This window comes from Pristiophorus japonicus, chromosome 11 (assembly GCF_044704955.1).
Source record: "Pristiophorus japonicus isolate sPriJap1 chromosome 11, sPriJap1.hap1, whole genome shotgun sequence".
Lineage (NCBI taxonomy): Eukaryota > Metazoa > Chordata > Chondrichthyes > Pristiophoridae > Pristiophorus > Pristiophorus japonicus.
In genome coordinates this window covers 191597372-191620492 of record NC_091987.1, presented here as the reverse complement: position 1 = coordinate 191620492, position 23121 = coordinate 191597372, and the positions used below count along the sequence as shown (strand labels likewise).

General features: G+C 44.5%; 1 protein-coding gene across 1 annotated transcript in view; it reads left to right on the top strand.

The window, feature by feature from the left end:
* LOC139276413 (potassium-transporting ATPase alpha chain 2-like) overlaps window positions 1–23121 on the top strand; it is a 65631-nt gene that overhangs the window by 15210 nt on the left and 27300 nt on the right. The window contains exons 8-11 of the mRNA XM_070894369.1: window positions 947–1139; window positions 3017–3192; window positions 17357–17493; window positions 18247–18397. Coding sequence (XP_070750470.1) covers window positions 947–1139; window positions 3017–3192; window positions 17357–17493; window positions 18247–18397 — 657 coding nt within the window. The remainder of the gene's footprint in view (window positions 1–946; window positions 1140–3016; window positions 3193–17356; window positions 17494–18246; window positions 18398–23121) is intronic.

The window sequence follows — 23121 nt, the reverse complement described above, 5'->3', positions numbered from 1 at the left end:
CATAAAAGATCCCATTGCATTATTTCGAAGAAGAGCAGGGGAGTTATCCCCGGTGTCCTGGACAGTAATTAATATAATAAAAAAAACACATTGCCTGGTCATTATCATATTGCTGTTTGTGGGAGCTAGCTGTTCACAGATTGGCTGCCGCCTTTCCTACATTATAACAGTGACTACACTTCAAAAAGTACTTCATTGGCTGCAAAGCACTTTGGGGCGACTGGTTGTTGTTATGTATGCAACCCTACACAACCTGTATCATGCCACCACCAGAGGGCATACCTGTTGGAGTCCCAAGGGATCCCAGCATCCCTTGGGAGCACTGTATATAAGCAGGCCTCCCATGCTGTACAAACACTCTGGAGTTTGAATAAAGGATCTAAGGTCAGACTTACTCATGTCTACAGTACTCCGTTGCATTGCTTTATTATGAACATAACAGTTGTCATGAAAGGCGCTATAGAAATGCAAGTCTTTCTTTTAAAAAAAATAAGTTTATTTACTTTTTTTGTTGCTGGCCACTGCCTCACCGCAGCGACTGCTGAAGAAACCAGAGTGGAGCAGGCCCAGCACCTCACTGAAGTCTAATTCAGGAGAGGGATCTTACAACTAGTTGTTAAGCCTCTCACTTATATAATGTAAGTGTCTTAATGCCTGTTTTAGGCAGCTACTGGGGACATTTGAAAAATCATCCATCCCAATTTGGGGGCAGACGTATTTCAGGCGCCCCCGGGGCATAGGAAACAGCACCATGAAATTGGGGCTTCTTGTCCCTTTCTCTGCGACCAAACAACAGGAGCAGCAGGGTCCAATTTCTCCCTCGTATTTTTTTTTGACTCTAACTAGAAGGATGAAGGTACATAAAATACTATCACTACATCTTTCCTCCTTTGATTAAAATAAAACCATTAATGTACATGTTTAACAAATGCGACTTTATTTTTAGCTGTCCATTCACAAGACCAACAATCCATATGATAAACGTCTCCTCTTGGTAATGAAGGGGGCACCAGAGCGCATCTTGGAGTCTTGTTCCACCATAATGCTCCAGGGCAGAGAGGTTCCATTGAGCGATGAAGAGATAGATATCATCCAATCCGCTTATATTGAACTTGGAATGCTGGGTGAGAGAGTTCTAGGTAAGAGGACTACAACGTGCACTGCTCTTTAGAGTATTTAATTTGAACAAAAAATGGGCCGGATTTTCGGTTTTGACTCTCCGCAACGAAAATCCGATCGCAAAGCCCGGGCGGGATCCTCAGCTCATTGCTTGCAGCGGCGATGAGTGTTACTGCTGGGGAGAGCTGCGCCGGACGTGTAACGATGCGGATTGGCGTTACCGTTCGAGTTTCGGCAATCTACCGACCCGTATGCCGCGCCCAGAACAGCGACAGGTAAAACCTGTCAGTGCAGCCCTGCCAGCAGCGGTAAGTTAGAAAACCTGCAAAAAAGGTAAATTAAAGTTCTTATTTTTAATTTTTTTCAGCGATTTGGTAGCTTATGGGTCTTGGTAATGTTGTTTGAATGTTTTTTTGAACTTTTTCTTCCCCCTCCCAAGGCTTCTCTCGCAGCACAAACGACCCCGCACTAAAGTTGGCGAGGTTCGCGTTTTGCCCCGCGAATGCTTGTGCAATGTCTCCCTTTCCGATGCACCCCTGCCGCAGACCCCAAAGGCCGAAAGTTTGGCCTAAAATCGTTAACGCAGCAAAAACGGTAATTTTCACTTATCACTAACGTTTTCACCGAAAACCAAAAATCCAGCCCAAGTATTTTAACTGGGATTTTATCACCAACCCTAGAAGACAATAATTATCTTAATGAATCTGTGTAACAATAGTCAGAATAAAACATTCAGCTCATCCAGGGCCTAGTCCGAGACTGTTTTAGTGTTTTTAATTTTTGTTCCTATCCCAGTGTTTCCATTTCATGCCAAGATTTAGAATTTATCCTCTTTCTTTTGAATGCATTAATTCAACTAAGACACAAGCTAAATACTGCGGATGCTGAAAATCTGAAAATTAAAAGCAGAAAATGCTGGAAATACCCAGCAGGTCAGGCAGCATCTGTGGAGAAAGAAAAACAGTTAAAGCTTCAGGTCGATGACCTATTGTCAGAACTAACACTTATTTCACTAGATGATAGCCTCTTCATAAGTAGTGTCAGTAATGGTGACCATGAAACTATCGGATTGTCATAAAAACCCATCTGGTTCACTAATGTCCTTTAGGGAAGGAAATCTGCCGCCCTTACTCGGTCTGGCCTATATGTGATTCCAGACCCACAGCAATGTGGTTGACTCTTAACTGCCCAGCAATCCGCTCAGTTGTAAAAAACTGCTACAAAAATAAGAATAAAACCGGACGGACCACCCAGCATCAACCACTGTGGGAGTACCTTCACCACACGGACTGCAGCGGTTCAAGAAGGTGGCTCACCACCACCCTCTCGAGGGCAATTAGGGATGGACAATAAATGCTGGCCTTGCCAGCGACGCTCACATTCCTTGAATGAATAAAAATAATGTAACTCTTAATATGAAAAATTATGTCTGAAACGGAGTCTTTTCCATTGGCTCTATATACCTTTATAGGTACAGCGACCACAACAGTAACCTAGATTTTCCGCTTTGGCATTCTCACAGCCAGACTAGCTATTGGTGGGTTTTAGACAGACTCAAGTGGAAATGAACACTTTACACCTCATTTTCCGAGGGATCTCATTAGCAGAACTCCCAGAGTAGATTTGGTCGGGTCTAACGAGCCGCCTTTGCTACTTTCAGCACAAATCTGGATTAATTTACGTTTTTCGTGCACTAAATTTAATTTGTGATTTTTTGACCTTGCTGCCAAATCTCAGCAAATTTCTTAATGTAGTTTTAAATATTTTGCAAACCGACCAAAGTGTTTTCTTTTCATTTTGTTCAGCTTCCCCGTTCGACCAGCTCGATTTTGATGTGAATTCTTTAATATCAATTGCATTTTGAGAGTTTTTGACTGTCGATTTTGAATTCTTTCAGGATTTTGTCATCAATATTTGTCAAAAGAGAAATATCCAGATTTGTACATATTTGACGCGGACAACAAGAACTTTCCGATCTCTGACTTATGCTTCATCGGCCTCCTGTCTATGATCGACCCTCCCCGCTCCAGTGTGCCAGATGCTGTGCTAAAATGCAGAAGTGCAGGAATCAAAGTATGTGTCTTCTGTTGTATACAATTTGCTTTTAATACTTGCAGCATTTCCACCAAAGGTTAGATTGGTGTACTCTGGTACATTTTCTCCTCTAAAATCGTTTGCTGTAACTCCATGAGAATAACAATGGCCCAGAATTTGCGGTCGGAGGCTTCCCGTGGGCAGATGCCTCCGACTGCAATTATTTCCACGAAAGTACCTGGTGGTCCCGGAGGTTTGGCGACTTGCGGTCCTGAGGCTGTACGCGAAGGCCAGCGTCGGGGCCCGCGTATCCCAGGATCGTACGGGTTTCATACGCATGACTGGGATCACGTGAGCCGGCCCAACCTATCAGAGTAGGGGATCCCCATTCATGCTTATAGTAATTCTGTATGTACGGAGGTGCAATAAGTATTAATGGGAATACTTACCAAAAACACACACACACACTGAAAATAAATTAAAAAAACACATGACATATTTAAAATGAATTAAAATGCAATTTAATTAAATATTTTATACAAAAATGCTTTAAAAATTGTTTTTATATATGTTTTAACAGGACTAAAAATAAACTTACCTAATGGACAGGGTTTTTAATATATAAATGAGAGATAACATTTTATTTTTCTATTTTTTAAAACTCTTACGCTACCAGCGTAAGAATTTGAAGGACAATTTGTTGGGCAGGAGTTGGGCTACTCTCCGCCCTGGAAGGCCCTTTTCCTTCACGTGTGTGATCTGTCAAAATAATTTTTTGGCAGATCGCAAGTGCCGGGTTTAGGGGCATGCATTTCTTACGAGGTCCCCACTAGCGCATGCGCACTTCGTACGCCCATGGGGTGCGCAGGTTCAGGCACAATGCAACTTCAGTTCTGCCAAACCTACTTTTCGCTACAATTTATTTGATTAAAATCACTATCAAAGGAATGTAGTAGCCAAACTAGTCAGCTCATATTTTAAAATGTTCCCAAAGCCTATTTTACTGTGTTCTCTTGGTTTTAGCCCTGGAATTCCCAACCATGGCAATCTCAGGAGAATGTGGGGTGGAATCTGTACTCTATTGCAATAAAATGGTTGTTATATTTGAATTGGCAGTAACTTTGATGCCCGGTTATACAGAAGCAGAAAACGAGAGGGTGACTGGAAAGGCAAATTACCAATCATTGAATTATTTACCTCATGTGCAGAAAATGATTATGGATGTATGAGTTTTGCAATAATCTACTAAATATTATGGGAAATGTTGTATTATATTTATTATCTACGAATATAAATCATTTAAAAAAAAAAAATCAGTATCTGTAATTTTTCACAATTTGGGATTTTCACCGATTTGGCCCAGAAAGGTGGTTTGATTTATTCTATAATGACCTGGATTTTGCTGTGAGCAGCAAAGGAATGGCTTTTGCCATTCACCTTGAGTACAGATGCCCACAGACTCTGAGCAGGCTTCTCAGCACCGATTTCCAGTGTAGGTTTGAATTCAGCACCCTCTACAGGATATCTGTGGTGCCTGTGAGCTGGCAAGCAACAGGGAGTCTGTTCAATCAGATTGAAGATTCCTCACAAACGGCAAAGCAGGAAGTAAAATTACATTTAAATTATTGCATAGTAAGTGAAACAAAGATTGGGGCATACACATGGGATTAAGGGAGAATCTTAAAAAAAAAGCACAAAAACAAATACATTTGAATGTTTTTAAACATCAGCAACATTAATTTTCTTGAGGGAATGAGGCTCCACACTTATAAAATTAAAATTCAGTCCCAGAGAAGTTGTTCAGCAGTAATTATCACTTATTACACCGTTAAAAATGGAGTTACTCCAAATTCTACAAGCTCTAACTTTTGAATGTGTCTTTAGTGTGGAACAAGTGGGCCATTAGCCCATGTTCATGCCATAACGTTGATTTCTCTGCAGATTCCATTGGCAAGGACTACAACAGCGCAGCCTGTGGAGGAGCAGGGTATCACTGACTGCAGCTTCCATGTTTAACTGCGTGTGCACGGTCGCTAGAAGCTGCTGTCAGTTTTACTCAGTAATAATGGTGAGAGCTGACCGCCTCACTGTTATTCGAACAGCAAAATCCAGGCCAATATGTTTTTAATAGGAGGTCAAATTCAACAACACCAACTTGTATTTATAAAGCATCTTTAACGTAGTGACACATCCCAAGGTGCTTCACAGGAGTATTAAAGGACAAAAATTTGCCACATAAGGAGAAATTAGGGCAGGTGACCAAAAGCTTGCTCAAAGCGAAAGGTTTTAAGGAATGTCTTGAAGGAGGAAAGAGAGGTAGAGAGGCGAAGAGGTTTAGGGAAGGAATGCCAGAGCTTGGGGCCTAGGCAACAGAAGGCACGGCCACCAATGGTTGAGCGATTAGAATCCGGGATGCTCAAGAGGACAGAATGAGAGGAGCGCAGACATAGCGGAGGCGTTGTGGGGCTGCAGGAGATTATAGGGATAGGGAGGCATGAGGTCGTGGAGGGATTTGAAAATAGGATGAGAATTCTGAAATCGAGGTGTTGCTTAACCGGAAGCCAAGGTAGGTCAGCGAGCACAGGGGTGATGGGTGAGCAGGTTCAGGATTCTAAAGGTTAATCTGCAAGGATTCCTTTTCTTTTCCTTGACAGAGGAAGGCAGGCTGGAGCCATTGGGACAGAAGGGATAGGAATGTTTATGAGCTCTCCCAAAAGCTAATAAGCTAACACTTGAAACGATTATTGTAATTAACTGGAATGTTGGTGGGTTATTATTACATTCCAACACTTCCCTAGGCATTCAAACATGAATGTGTTGGGGAAGTGCTAAATTCAGCATGAGGTTGTTTGGCCAGGAGGCAGTAGCTGATTTAAATGGCAGCCCTACTGGCCAATCTATGGACAATGTGAGCTTTGAGGGGGTCAGAGGTCATGCCTGTGGTTTCCTGTCCAGATAGGAACCAAAGCACAGAAGCATACAATCTACAGTTCAGGTCTAAGTAGGTCTGTTGAGGAAGAGATGGGTGCTACTCCACCTTAAGGTAGAGCCTGTCAGGATCGGGAGGGAGGGGGAGGATGACTAGAAAAGTGATATTTAATACGTTAAGAGTTGTGTAGCATTTTTTATTAGTTTCTTATGATGAGCAATGTTGAACTATGTCAAAGCATGGTGAAATTTGCTATTGATGTTACTCTACTCAGTCCATTTGCAATTGCAAAATAAAACCAGTTTGTTGATCTACATTGAACCTCATCTCTCTAAAGTGTTAATCAATCCGTCTTTCGGACGATTGGAGAAATGTATGTGGCTGCACGTGAGATTCAAATATCCAATTCATATAACAATGGGGTTTCCTTATTACGATTGCTGGATTCATATGGGATCCTTGGCTTATTAATAGAGGCATAGAGTACAAAAGCAAGGAAGTTAAGCTAAACCGTTAAAAATCACTGGTTAGGTGATCTTATTGAAATATATAAGAATCTGAGGGGGATTAACAGGGTAGATGCTGAGAGGTTGTTTCCCCTGGCTGGAGAATCTAGAACTAGGGGGCATAGATTCAGAATAAAGGATCGACTATTTAAGACTGAGATGAGGAGGAATTTCTTTACTCAGAGGGGGGTGAACACTCTATCCCATAGGGCTGTGGATGCTGAATCGTTGAGTCTATTTAAAGCTGAGATAGATAGATTTTAAGACTCGAGGGGAATCAAGGGATTATGGAGATTGGGAGGGAGGTGGAGTTGAGGTCGAAGATCTGCCATGATCTTATTGAATGACGGAGCAGGCTCGAAGGGCCGCATGGCCTGCTCCTGCTCCTAATCCTTATGTTCTTATTGGGCAGTAAGGGACGCAGGATATGATTATGGTGATGCTGATCGCAAGAGAATATCTAGAGCAGATCCAAAACTTACCAGAATTGGAAGATAGTGGCCCCGATTTTGCAGGGCCGATGACGGTGTGCACACAGCATACGCTGCCGTTAGTCCTCAGTATGCATGAAAACCCGGAACTTGCGATGTGCCAAGGTTTGACTTGACAGATCACCGCACGCACCGCAAAAAACTTTCTCTGGTGCGGAGTTGACCAACAAATGCTCACAAAATCCTTATGTCTGGTAAGAGCAGGCATAGGGCATGCTTTTACCAGCGCAAGGGTTAAAATAAATGTTAAATTAAAATTTTAAAAATGATTAAAACAAACAAAAACATTTAAAGTTCATTTATGTAAATTTTGGCCGGAATTAAAATGTTTAAAATTATTTTTCAAAAATTTTAATTTTAAATGTTTAATTAAAGGGAATTTTAATTCATTTTGAACATGGGAATATTTATTTGTGGATTTCTCATAAGCTTATGGGGATTCCGTTTGTAAATGAGGAATCTCCTTTTCTAATTGGTTGACCTGGCTCACGTGATCCCAGGGACGCTTCCGAACCGCCTGGGTCCCTGGGATCCATGGGCCTTTGCGCAGGCGTTCGTCTGCAGGTCCAGGACCAGAACAGTCCAAAGCCCGGGAGCCAGCAAATAGATTCGTACTTTTTTCGAGTTGGAGGCGTTTTCTGGAGGTACGCCTCTGACCGTGAATTTTGGCCCGGACTTTTAGCTGACGAATAATGAAATGATGCCTGGACCATTCCTGAGGCTACTTGCAATACTATCCTGAGATTGTCGGTCAGTTCACTGTTGTGTGCTGCACAATTTAGCCATCATGGAGCAGCAACAGCTGGTAGTAGAAGGCCCACCTGAGGTGAGAGTGGCTGATGATGAGGAGGAAGATGCAGATGATGAGGAGGAGGAGGATGAGGAAGCCATGCAACTACCTGAACCCGGAGCACGACAGTGGAGGAAGGCGGGCCGTCGTGCCCCTTTAATGATTGCGCCATCAGCTCATCCGTGAACGCTTTGCTGCCTGAAGGCTCAGTGGCAACTATTCTTGTTTACTGTTGGACCTGTTCCGTAATGTTGTGTTAATGGAACAAATAATGGAAATGATTCAATTTTAATTTAAAATATATTTTATTCAAAAGTTTAACACTTGTTTGTACTTAACTTCAGTAAAAATATTCTTGTATCAAAATTTTCAGTTAAGATCATTTAAAAATTTTAAGATCACTTACAAACTTTTAAACTTGTAAATTTTCATCACTTACAAAAAACTTTTAGTTTGATAACAGTTGCAGCAGTCACAATAATAATAACAACTACAACAACAGCAGCAAAGAAAGGCTGCATGCATCTCTCCTCCACCTTATTCTAAAACCGCCCGCTGTGCTTGGTCTTGGTGACTCCACCCCTGCCCGCAGGCGGCTTCTCGGGTTGGTACTATGCTTATTCTTTCGAGCATCTTGGGTAATGTGTACTTGATGGGGGGGCGTGGGCAGGCGGTAATGTGGAAGGGCCGGTTTAGGCCTCTTCAGAGGCTGTTCTGGGGATTTGAGTGGGAGTGGCAGTTGATACTGTCAATGGCCGCGGGGTCCAGGTATGTTCCCTTATTGCAGCAGCTAACTCTGACATTCCCTTCCTCATGTGCCCTGACAGTGTCTCAACTACCTGCAACATTCCCTCCTTCATGTTCCCGGACAGTGTTCCCATTTCTCGTGAGAGTGCTGTTACTTGTCCCGATACCTCATCACCCACTCCACTGATGGTGTCCAGGAGCGTCCAGGATGTATCTTTACACTGTATACAATATGCCTGTACCACCAGAGGGTGCAACAGGTGGAGACCTAGAGGTCACCTGTACACTGTAGGTAACAGATATAAAAGGAGGTCCACCTTACTGTAACCTCATTCAGGAGCTGCAATAAATGAACTAAGGTCACAACAGTTCAAGTGCAATACCTTACCTCGTGGAGTCATTACTAAAGTGCCTGCAAACACCACAATTGGCAACAAGAATATGAATTCCACGCGAAAAATGGCCAACCTGAGCAACTTTCAACAATTCGCCGACAGAGAAAATTGGGATGACTTTGTGAAAAGGCTAGAACACTACTTCATCTCGAACGACCGGACTGGAAACACACCGACCTCGCTGGCTTATAAGCGCTGAGCCATCCTGCTCAGCAGTTATGGGCCCACCGTTCATGGCTTTGTCAGGGACTTGCTAGTCCCAGAGAAGACGACAATGAAAACGTTCGTGGAGCTCGTAACCCTGATACAGGAACAGCTTAAGCCAAAAGAGAGCATCTTAACAGCCAGACACTGGTTCTATACACACTAGCGGCCCGAAGGCCAAGAAATCGCAAAATACGCTGCAGACCTGAGGCGATTGGCTGCACCATGTGATTTTGGCAACCACCTCAGCGACGCACTGAGGGACATCTTTGTTATCGGAATCGACCACGAAAACCTCCTCCACAGGCTGCTCTCTGCAGACACCACCGTCACCCTGCAGAAAGCAATCAGCGTGAGCCAAGCGTTCATGGCCTCGACCTGCGATTCCAGAAAGATAATGACTCAACCCCAGGATTCCAACACGGCAAGTACAGTGAACCGAATGGCGCCTTTCAGAGGCAAGACTGTGACCCCAAGCCCCGCAACCCTGATTCCACCGCAGGGGGCCAACCGGCCAGCCCCATGCAGGCGCTGTGGAGGAAATCACAGAGTCCACCAATGCAGATACAGAGACTATACTTGCAAGGGCTGAAACACTAAAGGCCATCTACAGCGAATGTATAAAATAAATTTTACTCACCGAGGTCGCTGAAGAGTTGACCGATCACCCGGGCTCCAGCACTGATGAAAACGAAGAGAGAGTCCAGGAGGCAGATCAGCCCCAGGAAGAGATGTACAGAGTGTTTATCTGCTCCACCGAGAGTTCCCAGTTGAAGATAGAAGTCGAAATCAACAGTGTTCCAGTCTCGATGGGGTCGACACAGGGGAAAGCCAATCGCTGATGAACCAGGCGTCCTTCGAGCAACTCTGGGACAACCCATCGAACAACCTAAAATACTACCAATCCTGGCGAAGCTGCTCACTTACACAAACGACACCAGCCCAGTCGTTGACAGCGTGGATGTCCAGGTGTCCTACGGCGGCGCGATGCACAAGCTACCTTTGTGGATCGTTGTTGGTGATGGTCCAACGCTGCTAGGAAGAAGTTGAATGAAGCAAATCCAAATCTGTTGGAGCGGGGAAAGCCTCCAGGCCTTGGTGATCGAATTTGGATCCATCGCAGCACCTGAAGATCCTACCGTCCAGCTCGACTGCGCAGCGACGATACAGACCGCACTACCCAACGGCGAGATGATCCAACCCGAACGGACAGAGCACACCTTCCGGGCTGTGGCAGGACTCAGCAGGGAGAAGATCGATGCAGAAGGTATTTCCCCAGCTTCAGTGGCAGACCCTGGGGAGAGAAGGATCACTGCAGCCTACCTCGTGGAGAGTGAAAAGATGGCGCCCGCACCACAAGGCGAAGTGCCTGAAATCAAGATGACCGTAACCAGAGCATGAGGGGCAACATTGAGGGAGCAACACGTGATGCCGAGCAGTGAACTGGATTAGGGTAAAGATTGCAAAGCCCTCTTAAAGGAGACCACCAACCCAGAACCATTAAAGGGACATTTCCACTTTTTGTACAGGGATGCCTGTGATACTAATCTGAGACATGTAATTAACAAATGCAAGTATTTAACTGTACCATTGAACAGCGATACCGGCAGGTTTACGTGGCTTGAGCAGTGGTGCAGCAGGGAGGGATTCAAATTCCTGGGGCATTGGAACCGGTTCTGGGGGAGGTGGGACCAGTACAAACCGGACGGTCTGCACCTGGGCAGGACCGGAACCAATGTCCTTGGGGGAGTGTTTGCTAGTGCTGTTGGGGAGGAGTTAAACTAATATGGCAGGGGGATGGGAACCAATGCAGGGAGACAGAGGGAAACAAAAAGGAGACAAAAGCAAAAGACAGAAAGGAGATGAGGAAAAGTGGAGGGCAGAGAAACCCAAGGCAAAGAACAAAAAGGGCCACTGTACAGCAAAATTCTAAAAAGACAAAGGGTGTTAAAAAAAACAAGCCTGAAGGCTTTGTGTCTTAATGCAAGGAGTATCCATAATAAGGTGGATGAATTAACTGTGCAAATAGATGTTAACAAATATGATGTGATTGGGATTACAGAGACGTGGCTCCAGGATGATCAGGGCTGGGAACTCAACATCCAGGGGTATTCAACATTCAGGAAGGATAGAATAAAAGGAAAAGGAGGTGGGGTAGCATTGCTGGTTAAGGAGGAGATTAATGCAATAGTTAGGAAGGACATTAGCTTGGATGATGTGGAATCTATATGGGTAGAGCTGCAGAACACCAAAGGGCAAAAAATGTTAGTGGGAGTTGTGTACAGACCTCCAAACAGTAGTAGTGATGTTGGGGGAGGGCATCAAACATGAAATTAGGAGTGCATGCAATAAAGGTGCAGCAGTTATAATGGGTGACTTTAATATGCACATAGATTGGGCTAACCAAACTGGAAGCAATACGGTGGAGGAGGATTTCCTGGAGTGCATAAGGGATGGTTTTCTAGACCAATATGTCGAGGAACCAACTAAGGGGGAGGCCATCTTAGACTGGGTGTTGTGTAATGAGAGAGGATTAATTAGCAATCTCGTTGTGCGAGGCCCCTTGGGGAAGAGTGACCATAATATGGTGGAATTCTACATTAGGATGGAGAATGAAACAGTTAATTCAGAGACCATGGTCCAGAACTTAAAGAAGGCTAACTTTGAAGGTATGAGGCGTGAATTGGCTAGGATAGATTGGCGAATGATACTTAAGGGGTTGACTGTGGATGGGCAATGGCAGACATTTAGAGACCGCATGGATGAACTACAACAATTGTACATCCCTGTCTGGCGTAAAAATAAAAAGGGAAGGTGGCTCAACCGTGGCTATCAAGGGACATCAGGGATAGTATTAAAGCCAAGGAAGTGGCATACAAATTGGCCAGAAAAAGCAGCGAACCCGGGGACTGGGAGAAATTTAGAACTCAGCAGAGGAGGACAAAGGGTTTGATTAGGGCAGGGAAAATGGAGTACGAGAAGAAGCTTGCAGGGAACATTAAGACGGATTGCAAAAGTTTCTATAGATATGTAAAGTGAAAAAGGTTAGTAAAGACAAACGTAGGTCCCCTGCAGTCAGAATCAGGGGAAGTCATAACGGGGAACAAAGAAATGGCGGACCAATTGAACAAGTACCTTGGTTCGGTATTCACTAAGGAGAATACAAACAACCTTCCGGATATAAAAGGGGTCAGAGGGTTTAGTAAGGAGGAGGAACTGAGGGAAATCCTTATTAGTCGGGAAATTGTGTTGGGGAAATTGATGGGATTGAAGGTCGATAAATCTCCAGGGCCAGATAGACTGCATCCCAGAGTACTTAATGAGGTGGCCTTGGAAATAGCGGATGCATTGACAGTCATTTTCCAACATTCCATTGACTCTGGATCAGTTCCTATGGAGTGGAGGGTAGCCAATGTAACCCCACTTTTAAAAAAAGGAGGGAGAGAGAAAACAGGGAATTATAGACTGGTCAGCCTGACCTCAGTAGTGGGTAAAATGATGGAATCAATTATTAAGGATGTCATAGCAGCGCATTTGGAAAGAGGTGACATGATAGGTCCAAGTCAGCATGGATTTGTGAAAGGGAAATCATGCATGATAAATCTTCTGGAATTTTTTGAGGATGTTTCCAGTAGAGTGGACAAGGGAGAACCAGTTGATGTGGTATATTTGGACTTTCAGAAGGCTTTCAACAAGGTCCCACACAAGAGATTAATGTGCAAAGTTAAAGTACATGGGATTGGGGGTAGTGTGCTGACATGGATTGAGAACTGGTTGTCAGACAGGAAGCAAAGAGTAGGAGTAAATGGGGACTTTTCAGAATGGCAGGCAGTGACTAGTGGGGTACCGCAAGGTTCTGTGCTGAGGCCCCAGCTGTTTACACTGTACATTAATGATTTAGACGAGGGGATTAAATGTAGTATCTCCAAATTTGCGGATGACACTAAGTTGGGTGGCAGTGTGAACTGCGAGGAGGATGCTATGAGGCTGCAGAGCGACTTGGATAGGTTAGGTGAGTGGGCAAATGCATGGCAGATGAAGTATAATGTGGATAAATGTGAGGTTATCCACTTTGGTGGTAAAAATAGAGAGACAGACTATTATCTGAATGGTGACAGATTAGGAAAATGGGAGGTGCAACGAGACCTGGGTGTCATGGTACATCAGTCATTGAAGGTTGGCATGCAGGTACAGCAGGTGGTTAAGAAAGCAAATGGCATGTTGGCCTTCATAGCGAGTGGATTTGAGTACAGGGGCAGGGAGGTGTTGCTACAGTTGTACAGGGCCTTGGTGAGGCCACACCTGGAGTATTGTGTACAGTTTTGGTCTCCTAACCTGAGGAAGGACATTCTTGCTATTGAGGGAGTGCAGCGAAGGTTCACCAGACTGATTCCCGGGATGGCGGGACTGACATATCAAGAAAGACTGGATCAACTGGGCTTGTATTCACTGGAGTTCAGAAGAATGAGAGGGTCCCTCATAGAAACGTTTAAAATTCTGATGGGTTTGGACAGGTTAGATGCAGGAAGAATGTCCCCAATGTTGGGGAAGTCCAGAACCAGGGGACACAGTCTAAGGATAAGGGGTAAGCCATTTAGGACCGAGATGAGGAGAAACTTCTTCACCCAGAGAGTGGTGAACCTGTGGAATTCTCTAGCACAGAAAGTTGTTGAGGCCAATTCACTAAATATATTCAAAAGGGAGTTAGATGAAGTCCTTACTACTCGGGGGATCAAGGGGTATGGCGAGAAAGCAGGAATGGGGTACTGAAGTTGTATGTTCAGCCATGAACTCATTGAATGGTGGTGCAGGCTAGAAGGGCCGAATGGCCTACTCCTGCACCTATTTTCTATGTTTCTATGTCTATATGCGGAAAAGGTGTAATTGATGAACACAAGTATCTAAATGTAACATTGTGTAGCAATGCTGGTAATATACAGGGAAAATATGTAATTGAACATAAAGAAGTAATTGACAAATGTGAACTCGTACCTGAAAGCGATCGGAGTCAATGTATCATGAATGTAAATGATGGAATAATGTGTGATACCAGGTTCAAGATGCTCGCCGACAAAACCAAGGGCAATCTCCCGTTTGGGTAGCCCGCTGGACCTGGGTGCTTCAAACATGTAGCCTGCGCCTCCGGGACCAATGTGATGCCCCAGGGAGTGTGGCCACACACAGTGGGAGCTTACCCACTGCAGGGCCAGCGATCAGCGGATGGCACAGGCATCACGACTGGCACCCTGCCCCAGATCGGCCCTACCCCTCTGGCCACCAGGGCCAGCACAGGGAGCAAGAGGCCAGCAACCTCCAGCCTTCCCGAGGGGACCTGGGATGACCAGGCTCCCACTACCGCTGAAGGGCAGCAGAGAGACCCTGCAGCCCTCAAAGAACAGGGAGGCTACCACTAGGCAATGGCAAAGACCGTGAGACTCAGCCAAGGGAGCGACTCGAGCTCACCTAACTGGCAGGGGGTGCAGCGCCACCATCAGACAACCTGGACACAGTCCGGTGACTCTGGAACTAGCGTCCTCACCCACCTGCACCTACACCCCAGGGGCAAGACTGTAGTACCATGTGTGTACCTTATCTGTAAAATGTACTTGTTCCACCATTGCTAAACCTAAACAGTCATGTAACCAACCTTATCTTATTTTTTGTACATGTATGTAAATGCACCTGTTGAGCCACACACATGGTCTATGTATGGGGGGGGGGGGCAACGGGAAATGGAGGTATAGCCATGGGCACATGGATCACACCCAGAACCCACACAATCTCCCACTTCAACCTCCAACCGTCCACTGCTGACCATTTCCCAATGTTGTGGCAATAAGGACTTGGGGGTCCACAGGGAGAGAGACATTCTCAAGCACAGACAAAGTGCAAGGGCTTTGGGCACTCAAGTCGAGGGCGAGAGCACCCAGTGCAAAGGCCAGTGGCACAAGACTTAGGGGGATGTGATGTTGTGTATGTATATATCCTGTACACTCAATGTACGTCACATAAGACTAATGAATGTATCTTTACACTGTATACAGTATGCCTGTACCATCAGAGGGTGCAACAGGTGGAGACCTAGAGGTCACCTGTACACTGCAGGTAACCAGCTATAAAAGGGAGCTCACCTTACTGTAACCTCATTCAGGAGCTGCAATAAATGGACTAAGGTCACAACAGTTCAAGTACAATACCTTACCTCGTGGAGTCATTCCTAAAGTGCCTGAAAACACCACAAACACCTCCTCCAGAGTGAGTACAACAGTAGGAGCTTTATCCTCCCCCTCCTCCTCACCCCCATGCTCTTGGTTTAGAGGGTGGGATTGGAAGATGGTCTCCTCTTCAGGCCCGTCTGCGTCTGAATCTTCTTTTGCATCAGTTTTATCCTCGTCAGGGTTGGCCTCAAGTTCTGAAAAATATAACAGAACAAACAAATGGTTAGCAGCAGAGGAAGGGGCAGGGTGGCATGAGAAGGCTCACACAGCGCAGGCAGCAGGCTCATTTAAAGGACCACGATGAATGATTTCACATTGCATCAACCAAAGTGCAGCTGACGGAGACATCCCCATGAACCAAAGCATGGCTAGCCTGCGCAGTATTTAACATTTAGCAAGACCAGGCTGTGGAATTTGCAGGACTTTCCCTCTCCCTCGAGTGTGGGCCCAGCTTGTGATTGGTGGTTGCTCTTCTCCAGGCAGGACCCATCAATGCAGCGACCCTCTCTTCCAAGAGTGTCAGTGGATGCAGATTTGCCGGGCCTCCTCCTGTTCGAGTTCTCTCTCTTTTGTTGTGTGCCACTTTCCTCTGCAACGATGAAAATATAACTTTTTCGAAAGGGTGTCTTTCTGCTGGGTGGGACATATACAGCTGGTCACATTTACAATTGCAGTTCCAGTGAATAAATGAAAATATTACTTACACTAACTACTTGACCAAAGTCCTGCCACTTCTTTTTGCACTGGACTCCAGACCTCGGGGTGGTCACCATTGCACAGTAATCTTCTGCAAGTTGGTTCCAGCGTTTCTTCATTTCTTTTGGTGAAACTTTTATGTGACCTCTGCTGGTGTCCAGCTCGTGCATCTTGCCTCAGTTACAGTAATTAGTGCCTCCACTTCCTCTTGTGAGAAATTCTTGGTCCTTGAGCCGCTTTGCATATTGCAGCTTCGATTTTTTTTCCACTGAGAATTAAAGTTTTCACACAGCACTCAAAATTCTCAAACACAACTGGCTCTTTAAAAATGGCTGAATTCAGACCGGGAGCTGTACTGGGCATGCATGCCCAAAGCAGTCACGTAAAAAACGTAATTTTTTTTTTGCTCATGCGCAGAAAGGGGGATTTTGTTTTTTTGGGCGCAGACATTAGACCCCCCGAAGCTAAAGGAAAGGCTGCGTGGCACCAATTAAAAAAATTAGAACGGGGAAACCTTCAAGTTATTTTTTTGGAGCAGTCTGAAATACGCAAAAAAAGGCATTGGGTAAAATTGAGCCCCATGCTCTGGCACTTGCTAATTGGGAAAAGAAAGTGGAAGGTCCTGAAATATATTTTCAAGTACATCAACAGCTTCAGGAATGTCTACGGAGGACATGTAAATGTCCTGATTGTCTAATCAAGGAGTGTGTTTCTAGTATCCAACAAATATCTCCTATAGTTTTTTGAAAATTTCACAAAATGCATGTGTGCACATACATATACACACACACACACACACACACACAGACACACACCACATACCCACCCACACACAACCCCCCCACACACTCACACACACACGCACACCACACACACACCACGCACACACTCACCCACTCACACACACCACACAACCACTCACACACCACACACCCACTCACCCACTCACACACACACCACACACACACACATTAAAAATACAATGGCAATAAATTGGCAGTTTCTGTGACACATGTACATCAGATAAAAAGCATACATTTTTTTTAATTTTAATATTCATCAAAACGTAGTGATTTTATGTATTTAACCTGACTGAGAATTTTGAGGAACCTATTAAATTGCATAAAATCACAAAACTAATAGTTTGAGATATTGGAAATCTTTGAATTTGGATGGATTTTTTTTAACCTGTTAACGTCAATAAATGTCTATTTCTTCCCCCAACAGGTCATTATGATCTCTGGTGATCACCCAATCACGGCAATGGCTATAGCAAAGAGTACTGGTATTATCTCGGCTAGTAATGAGTTAGTGGAAGGAATTGCAAAGAACCTTACTGACCCACTCAACCAAATAAATAAAAGGTAGATTGAGATAATCTGTGTTACACAAAAGACTTCTTTAATACTTATTAAGATTTAATTATTGCAGAAATTATACTGGGAAATTAAGAAGCAGGTCACTCATTTCTCACAGCCTAGTGCATGTTCTAGTACTCCTGGTTCAGCAAGCGTTGTTTAACTCTGTATTTAAAACTTTTGAGTACAAGAGACAGAAGGGATAATTCCAGCAAGGGTGGGGGGGGGGAGGGGGCATACTAGGTCAGAGATAGGTCTACAGTCTTGTAGTTGTTAAACCTGTGCTCCGTATCATCACAGCTTCCTGCTGGGAGTGCAGGATTGTGGAATTACATCGCGATTTCCAGATGATGTCAATGTGTGGAGAAGAAATCCACAGACAGCGGAAACAACAAGAGGCTGTTTCACAGCTGGTGTCCTATGTGGACTATTAAATGGTTGTTACAGAATGTTTGAGGTGCTGGTGTAGCTCTTGTATATAGGCTCGGAAAACTGACCAGCACAGGCAACATCTCTCTGATGTTGGAGAGGGAGGCACAGAGTAAGCTATCCTGATCAATGCACGGATGTGAACTGTGCTGACAGCAGGGGTAAACACATGGGGTTTAACATAGAAGTAGAACTAGAAGGCTGTTCACTGCCACACCTTATGATAACTGCCCATTCCCATAGATCCTGTGATATGAAAATATGTCAAATTATAAAATGCAACAAAATGTAACTCTGGTGTAAATGTTCTTTGCATTTTGAATACTGAAGGAAGTCCAAAGTTGCTGTTATAACTGGTTCAGAGATCAATGCCATGAACTCTGAGCTCTTGGATGAACTTTTGATAAGCCACACTGAAATTGTATTTGCCAGAACATCACCGCAGCAGAAGCTAATTATCGTTGAGGCCTGCCAAAGACAGGTAACGGTACCTACCTTAATTGACAAGTTAGCTTGGCCTAGTGGTAGAACTCTCACCTCTAAGTTAGAAGGATGTGGGTTTAAGTCCCATTGCAGGGAACTAAACACTAAATCTCAGCTGACGCTCCAGTACAGTACTGAGGGAATGCAGCATTGTTGAAGGTACCATTTTTCAGATGAAACATTTTACCATCTGCTTGTTTAGGTGGCACTATTTGAAGAAGAGTAAGGTACTCCTGGTACTCCAAAAAACAGATTAACTGGATAATTTATCTCAGTCCTGTTTGTGGAATTATCCTGTGAGGAAATTTTCTGCTAAATTTACCTACATAACAACATTTGGCTGTGAAGTGCTTTGAGATGTCCAGAAAATGTGAAAGAAGTGATATAAATCCTTCCCTCCTTCTCTCCTCAGCAGACTTTGCTAAATATCTTTCCTGCAATGGGTCAGCACAATTAAATCTACAACTCGAGTTTATTTCAAGCCCATTTAAAGTATTTTCTTCATTTTAGGTGATAAGTGACATTTTGAAACTGGTTAGAACAGTGGCTACCTGAGTTTTCATTTCACCGACCCCGGCCCCCCCCACACAAGACTCTGCCCCATGCAAGAACAATATCGGCTGAACTACTTGATACAGGCCCAGGAGCCTGTCTACTGCATTTATATTGCTCTCACACGGCAGGTTGGCAAGGGATGGAAGTCCAATCCTGTTTCTCCACCTGGGGATAGCAACCGTTCGTAGTGTTTTGATTTGAGATTTATACACCACTGAGGGAACAGCATTAAGAACATCCTTTTCAAAACCTCCAGGCCCACAAAACTAGAGCAAATGAGCAAATGAGAAATATAAGCTCAAATAGAATCATCATCATCATAATCATCATAGGCAGTCCCTCAGAATCGAGAAAGACTTGCTTCCACTCTTAGCATGAGTTCTTAGGTCCAATACGAGAACCACAGTCTCTGTCACAGGTGGGACAGACAGTGGTTGAGGGGAAGGGTGGGCAGGGAGCCTGGTTTGCTGCATACTCCTTCCGTTGCTTGCGCTTGATTTCTGCACGCTCTCGCCGATGATACTCGAGGAGCTCAGCGCCCTCCTGGATGCACTTCCTCCACTTAGGATGGTCTTTGGCCAGGAACTCCCAAGTGTCAGTGGGGATGTCGCACTTTATCAGGGAGGCTTTGAGAGTGTCCTTGTAACGTTTCCTCTGCCCTCCTTTGGCCGTTTGCCGTGGATGGGTTCCGAGTAGAGTGCTTGCTTTGGGAGTCTTGTGTCTGGCATGCGAACTAAGTGGCCTGCCCAGCAGAGCTGATCAAGTGTGGTCAGTGCTTCAATGCTGGGGATGTTGGTCTGGACGAGGATACTAATGTTTGTGCGTCTGTCCTCCCAGGGGACTTGTAGGATCTTGCGGAGACATCGCTGGTGGTATTTCTCCAGCGACTTGAGGTGTCTACTGTACATGGTCCATGTCTCTGAGCCATACAGGAGGGCGGGTATTACTACGGCCTTGTAGTAGAATCATAGAATCATTATAGCACAGTAGGAGGGCGTCGAACCCATGCCGGCTCTCTGCAAGAGCACTTCAGCTAGTCCCAATTTTCCACCCTTTCTCCATAGTCCAGCAAATTTTTTTCCTTCAGGTAATTATCCAATTCCCTTTTGAAAGCCATGATTAAAATGCCTCAGGCAGTGCAATCCAGATCCTAATCACTCGCTGCATAAAAAAGTTATTCCTCATGACGCCTTTGGATCTTATGCTAATCACCTTCATTCTGTGTCCTCTCGTTCTCGACCCTTCCACCAATGGGAACAGTTTCTCGCTATCCTGTTTAGATTCCTCATGATTTTGAACACCTCTATCAAATCTCCTCTCAATCTTCTCTGCTCTAAGGAGAACAAATTCCAGCCTCTCCAGTCTATCCACATAACTGAAGTCCCTTATCCCTGGAACCATTCTTGTAAATATTTTCTTTACCCTTTCTAAAGCCTTCACATCCTTCCTGAAGTGCAATATCTAGAATTGGACACAATACTCCAGTTGAGGCCAAACCAGTGTTTTATAAAGATTCATCTTGCTTTTGTACTATATGCCTCTATTTATAAAGCCCAGAATCCTGTAAGCTTTTTAACTGCTTTCTCAATCTGTCCAGGCACTTTCTACGTTTTGTTCACATATACCCCCAGGTCTCTATTCCTGCACCCCCCTTTTGAATTGTACCCTTAATTTATATTCCCCCTCCTCGTTCTTCCTACCGAGATGTATCACTTCACACTTTTCTGCGTTAAACTTCATTTGCCACATTAGCTTATCTATATCCTCTTGAAGTCCATCTATATCCTCCTCACTGTTCACTATACTTCCAAATTTCATGTAATCCACAAATTTTGAATAGGTCCCTGTATACCTAAGTTCAAATCATTAATATATATCAAGAAAAGCAGTGGTCCTAGTACCAATGCCTGGGGAACACCACTGTATTACCTTCCTCCAGTCCAAAAAAACAACAGTTCACCACTACTCTCTGATTCCTGTCACTTAGCCAATTTCATATCCATGCTGCCACTATCTCTCATATTCATGGGCTTCACCTTTGCTGGTAGCCTATTATGTGGCACTTTATCAAACGCCTTTTGGAAGTCCATGTACACCAATCACAACTGCATTGCCCTCATCAACCCTTCCTGTTAGCTCATCAAAAAATTCAATCAAGTTAGTTAAACATGATTTGCCTTTGATAAATCAATGATGGCTTCCCTTACTTAATCTATATTTGTCCAAGTGACTGTTAATTTTGTCCCATTTCTAAAAGTTTCACCACTACCGAGGTTAAGCTGACTGGCCTATAGTTGCTGGGTTTATCCTTGCACCCCTTTTTGAACAAGGATGTAAGATTTTCAGTTCTCCAGATCTCTGGCACACCCTGTGTATACAGGAGTATTGGAGGATTATGGCCAGTACCGCCACAATTTCCATCTGTACTTCCGTCAGCATCTTAGGATGCATCCCATCTGGTCCTGGTGACTTATCTACTTTAAGTAGAGCCAGCCTTTCTAGTAGCTCCGCTTTATCAATTTTTATCCCATTCAATATCTCAAATACCTCCTCTTTCATGATGACTTTGGGAGCATCTTCTTCCTTGGTAAAGACACATGCAAAATACCCATTTAGAAAACATAGAAACATAGAAACATAGAAAATAGGTGCAGGAGTACGCCATTCGGCCCTTCTAGCCTGCACCGCCATTCAATGAGTTCATGGCTGAACATGCAACTTCAGTACCCCATTCCTGCTTTCTCACCATACCCCTTGATTCCCCTAGTAGTAAGGACTTCATCTAACTCCTTTTTGAATATATTCAGTGAACTGGCCTCAACAACTTTCTGTGGTAGAGAATTCCACAGGTTCACCACTCTCTGGGTGAAGAAATTCCTCCTCATCTCGGTCCTAAATGGCTTACCCCTTATCCTTAGACTGTGACCCCTGGTTCTGGACTTCCCCAACATTGGGAACATTCTTCCTGCATCTAACCTGTCTAACCCCATCAGAATTTTAAACGTTTCTATGAGGTCCCCTCTCATTCTTCTGAACTCCAGTGAATACAAGCCCAGTTGATCCAGTCTTTCTTGATAGGTCAGTCCCGCCATCCCGGGAATCAGTCTGGTGAACCTTCGCTGCACTCCCTCAATAGCAAGAATGTCCTTCCTCAGGTTAGGAGACCAAAACTGTACACAATACTCCAGATGTGGCCTCACCAAGGCCCTGTACAACTGTAGCAACACCTCCCTGCCCCTGTACTCAAATCCCCTCGCTATGAAGGCCAACATGCCATTTGCTTTCTTAACCGCCTGCTGTACCTGCATGCCAACCTTCAATGAATGATGTACCATGACACCCAGGTCTCTTTGCACCTCCCCTTTTCCTAATCTGTCACCATTCAGATAATAGTCTGTTTCTCTGTTTTTACCACCAAAGTGGATAACCTCACATTTATCCACATTATACTTCATCTGCCATGCATTTGCCCACTCACCTAACCTATCCAAGTCACTCTGCAGCCTCATAGCATCCTCCTCGCAGCTCACACTGCCACCCAACTTAGTGCCATCCGCAAATTTGGAGATACTACATTTAATCCCCTCATCTAAATCATTAATGTACAGTGTAAACAGCTGGGGCCCCAGCACAGAACCTTGCGGTACCCCACTAGTCACTGCCTGCCATTCTGAAAAGTACCCATTTACTCCTACTCTTTGCTTCCTGTCTGACAACCAGTTCTCAATCCATGTCAGTACACTACCCCCAATCCCATGTGCTCTAACTTTGCACATCAATCTCTTGTGTGGGACCTTGTCGAACGCCTTCTGAAAGTCCAAATATACCACATCAACTGGTTCTCCCTTGTCCACTCTACTGGAAACATCCTCAAAAAATTCCAGAAGATTTGTCAAGCATGATTTCCCTTTCACAAATCCATGCTGACTTGGACCTATCATATCACCTGTTTCCAAATGCACTGCTATGACATCCTTAATAATTGATTCCATCATTTTACCCACTACCGATGTCAGGCTGACCGGTCTATAATTCCCTGTTTTCTCTCTCCCTCCTTTTTTAAAAAGTGGGGTTACATTGGCTACCCTCCACTCCATAGGAACTGATCCAGAGTCAATGGAATGTTGGAAAATGACTGTCAATGCATCCACTATTTCCAAGGCCACT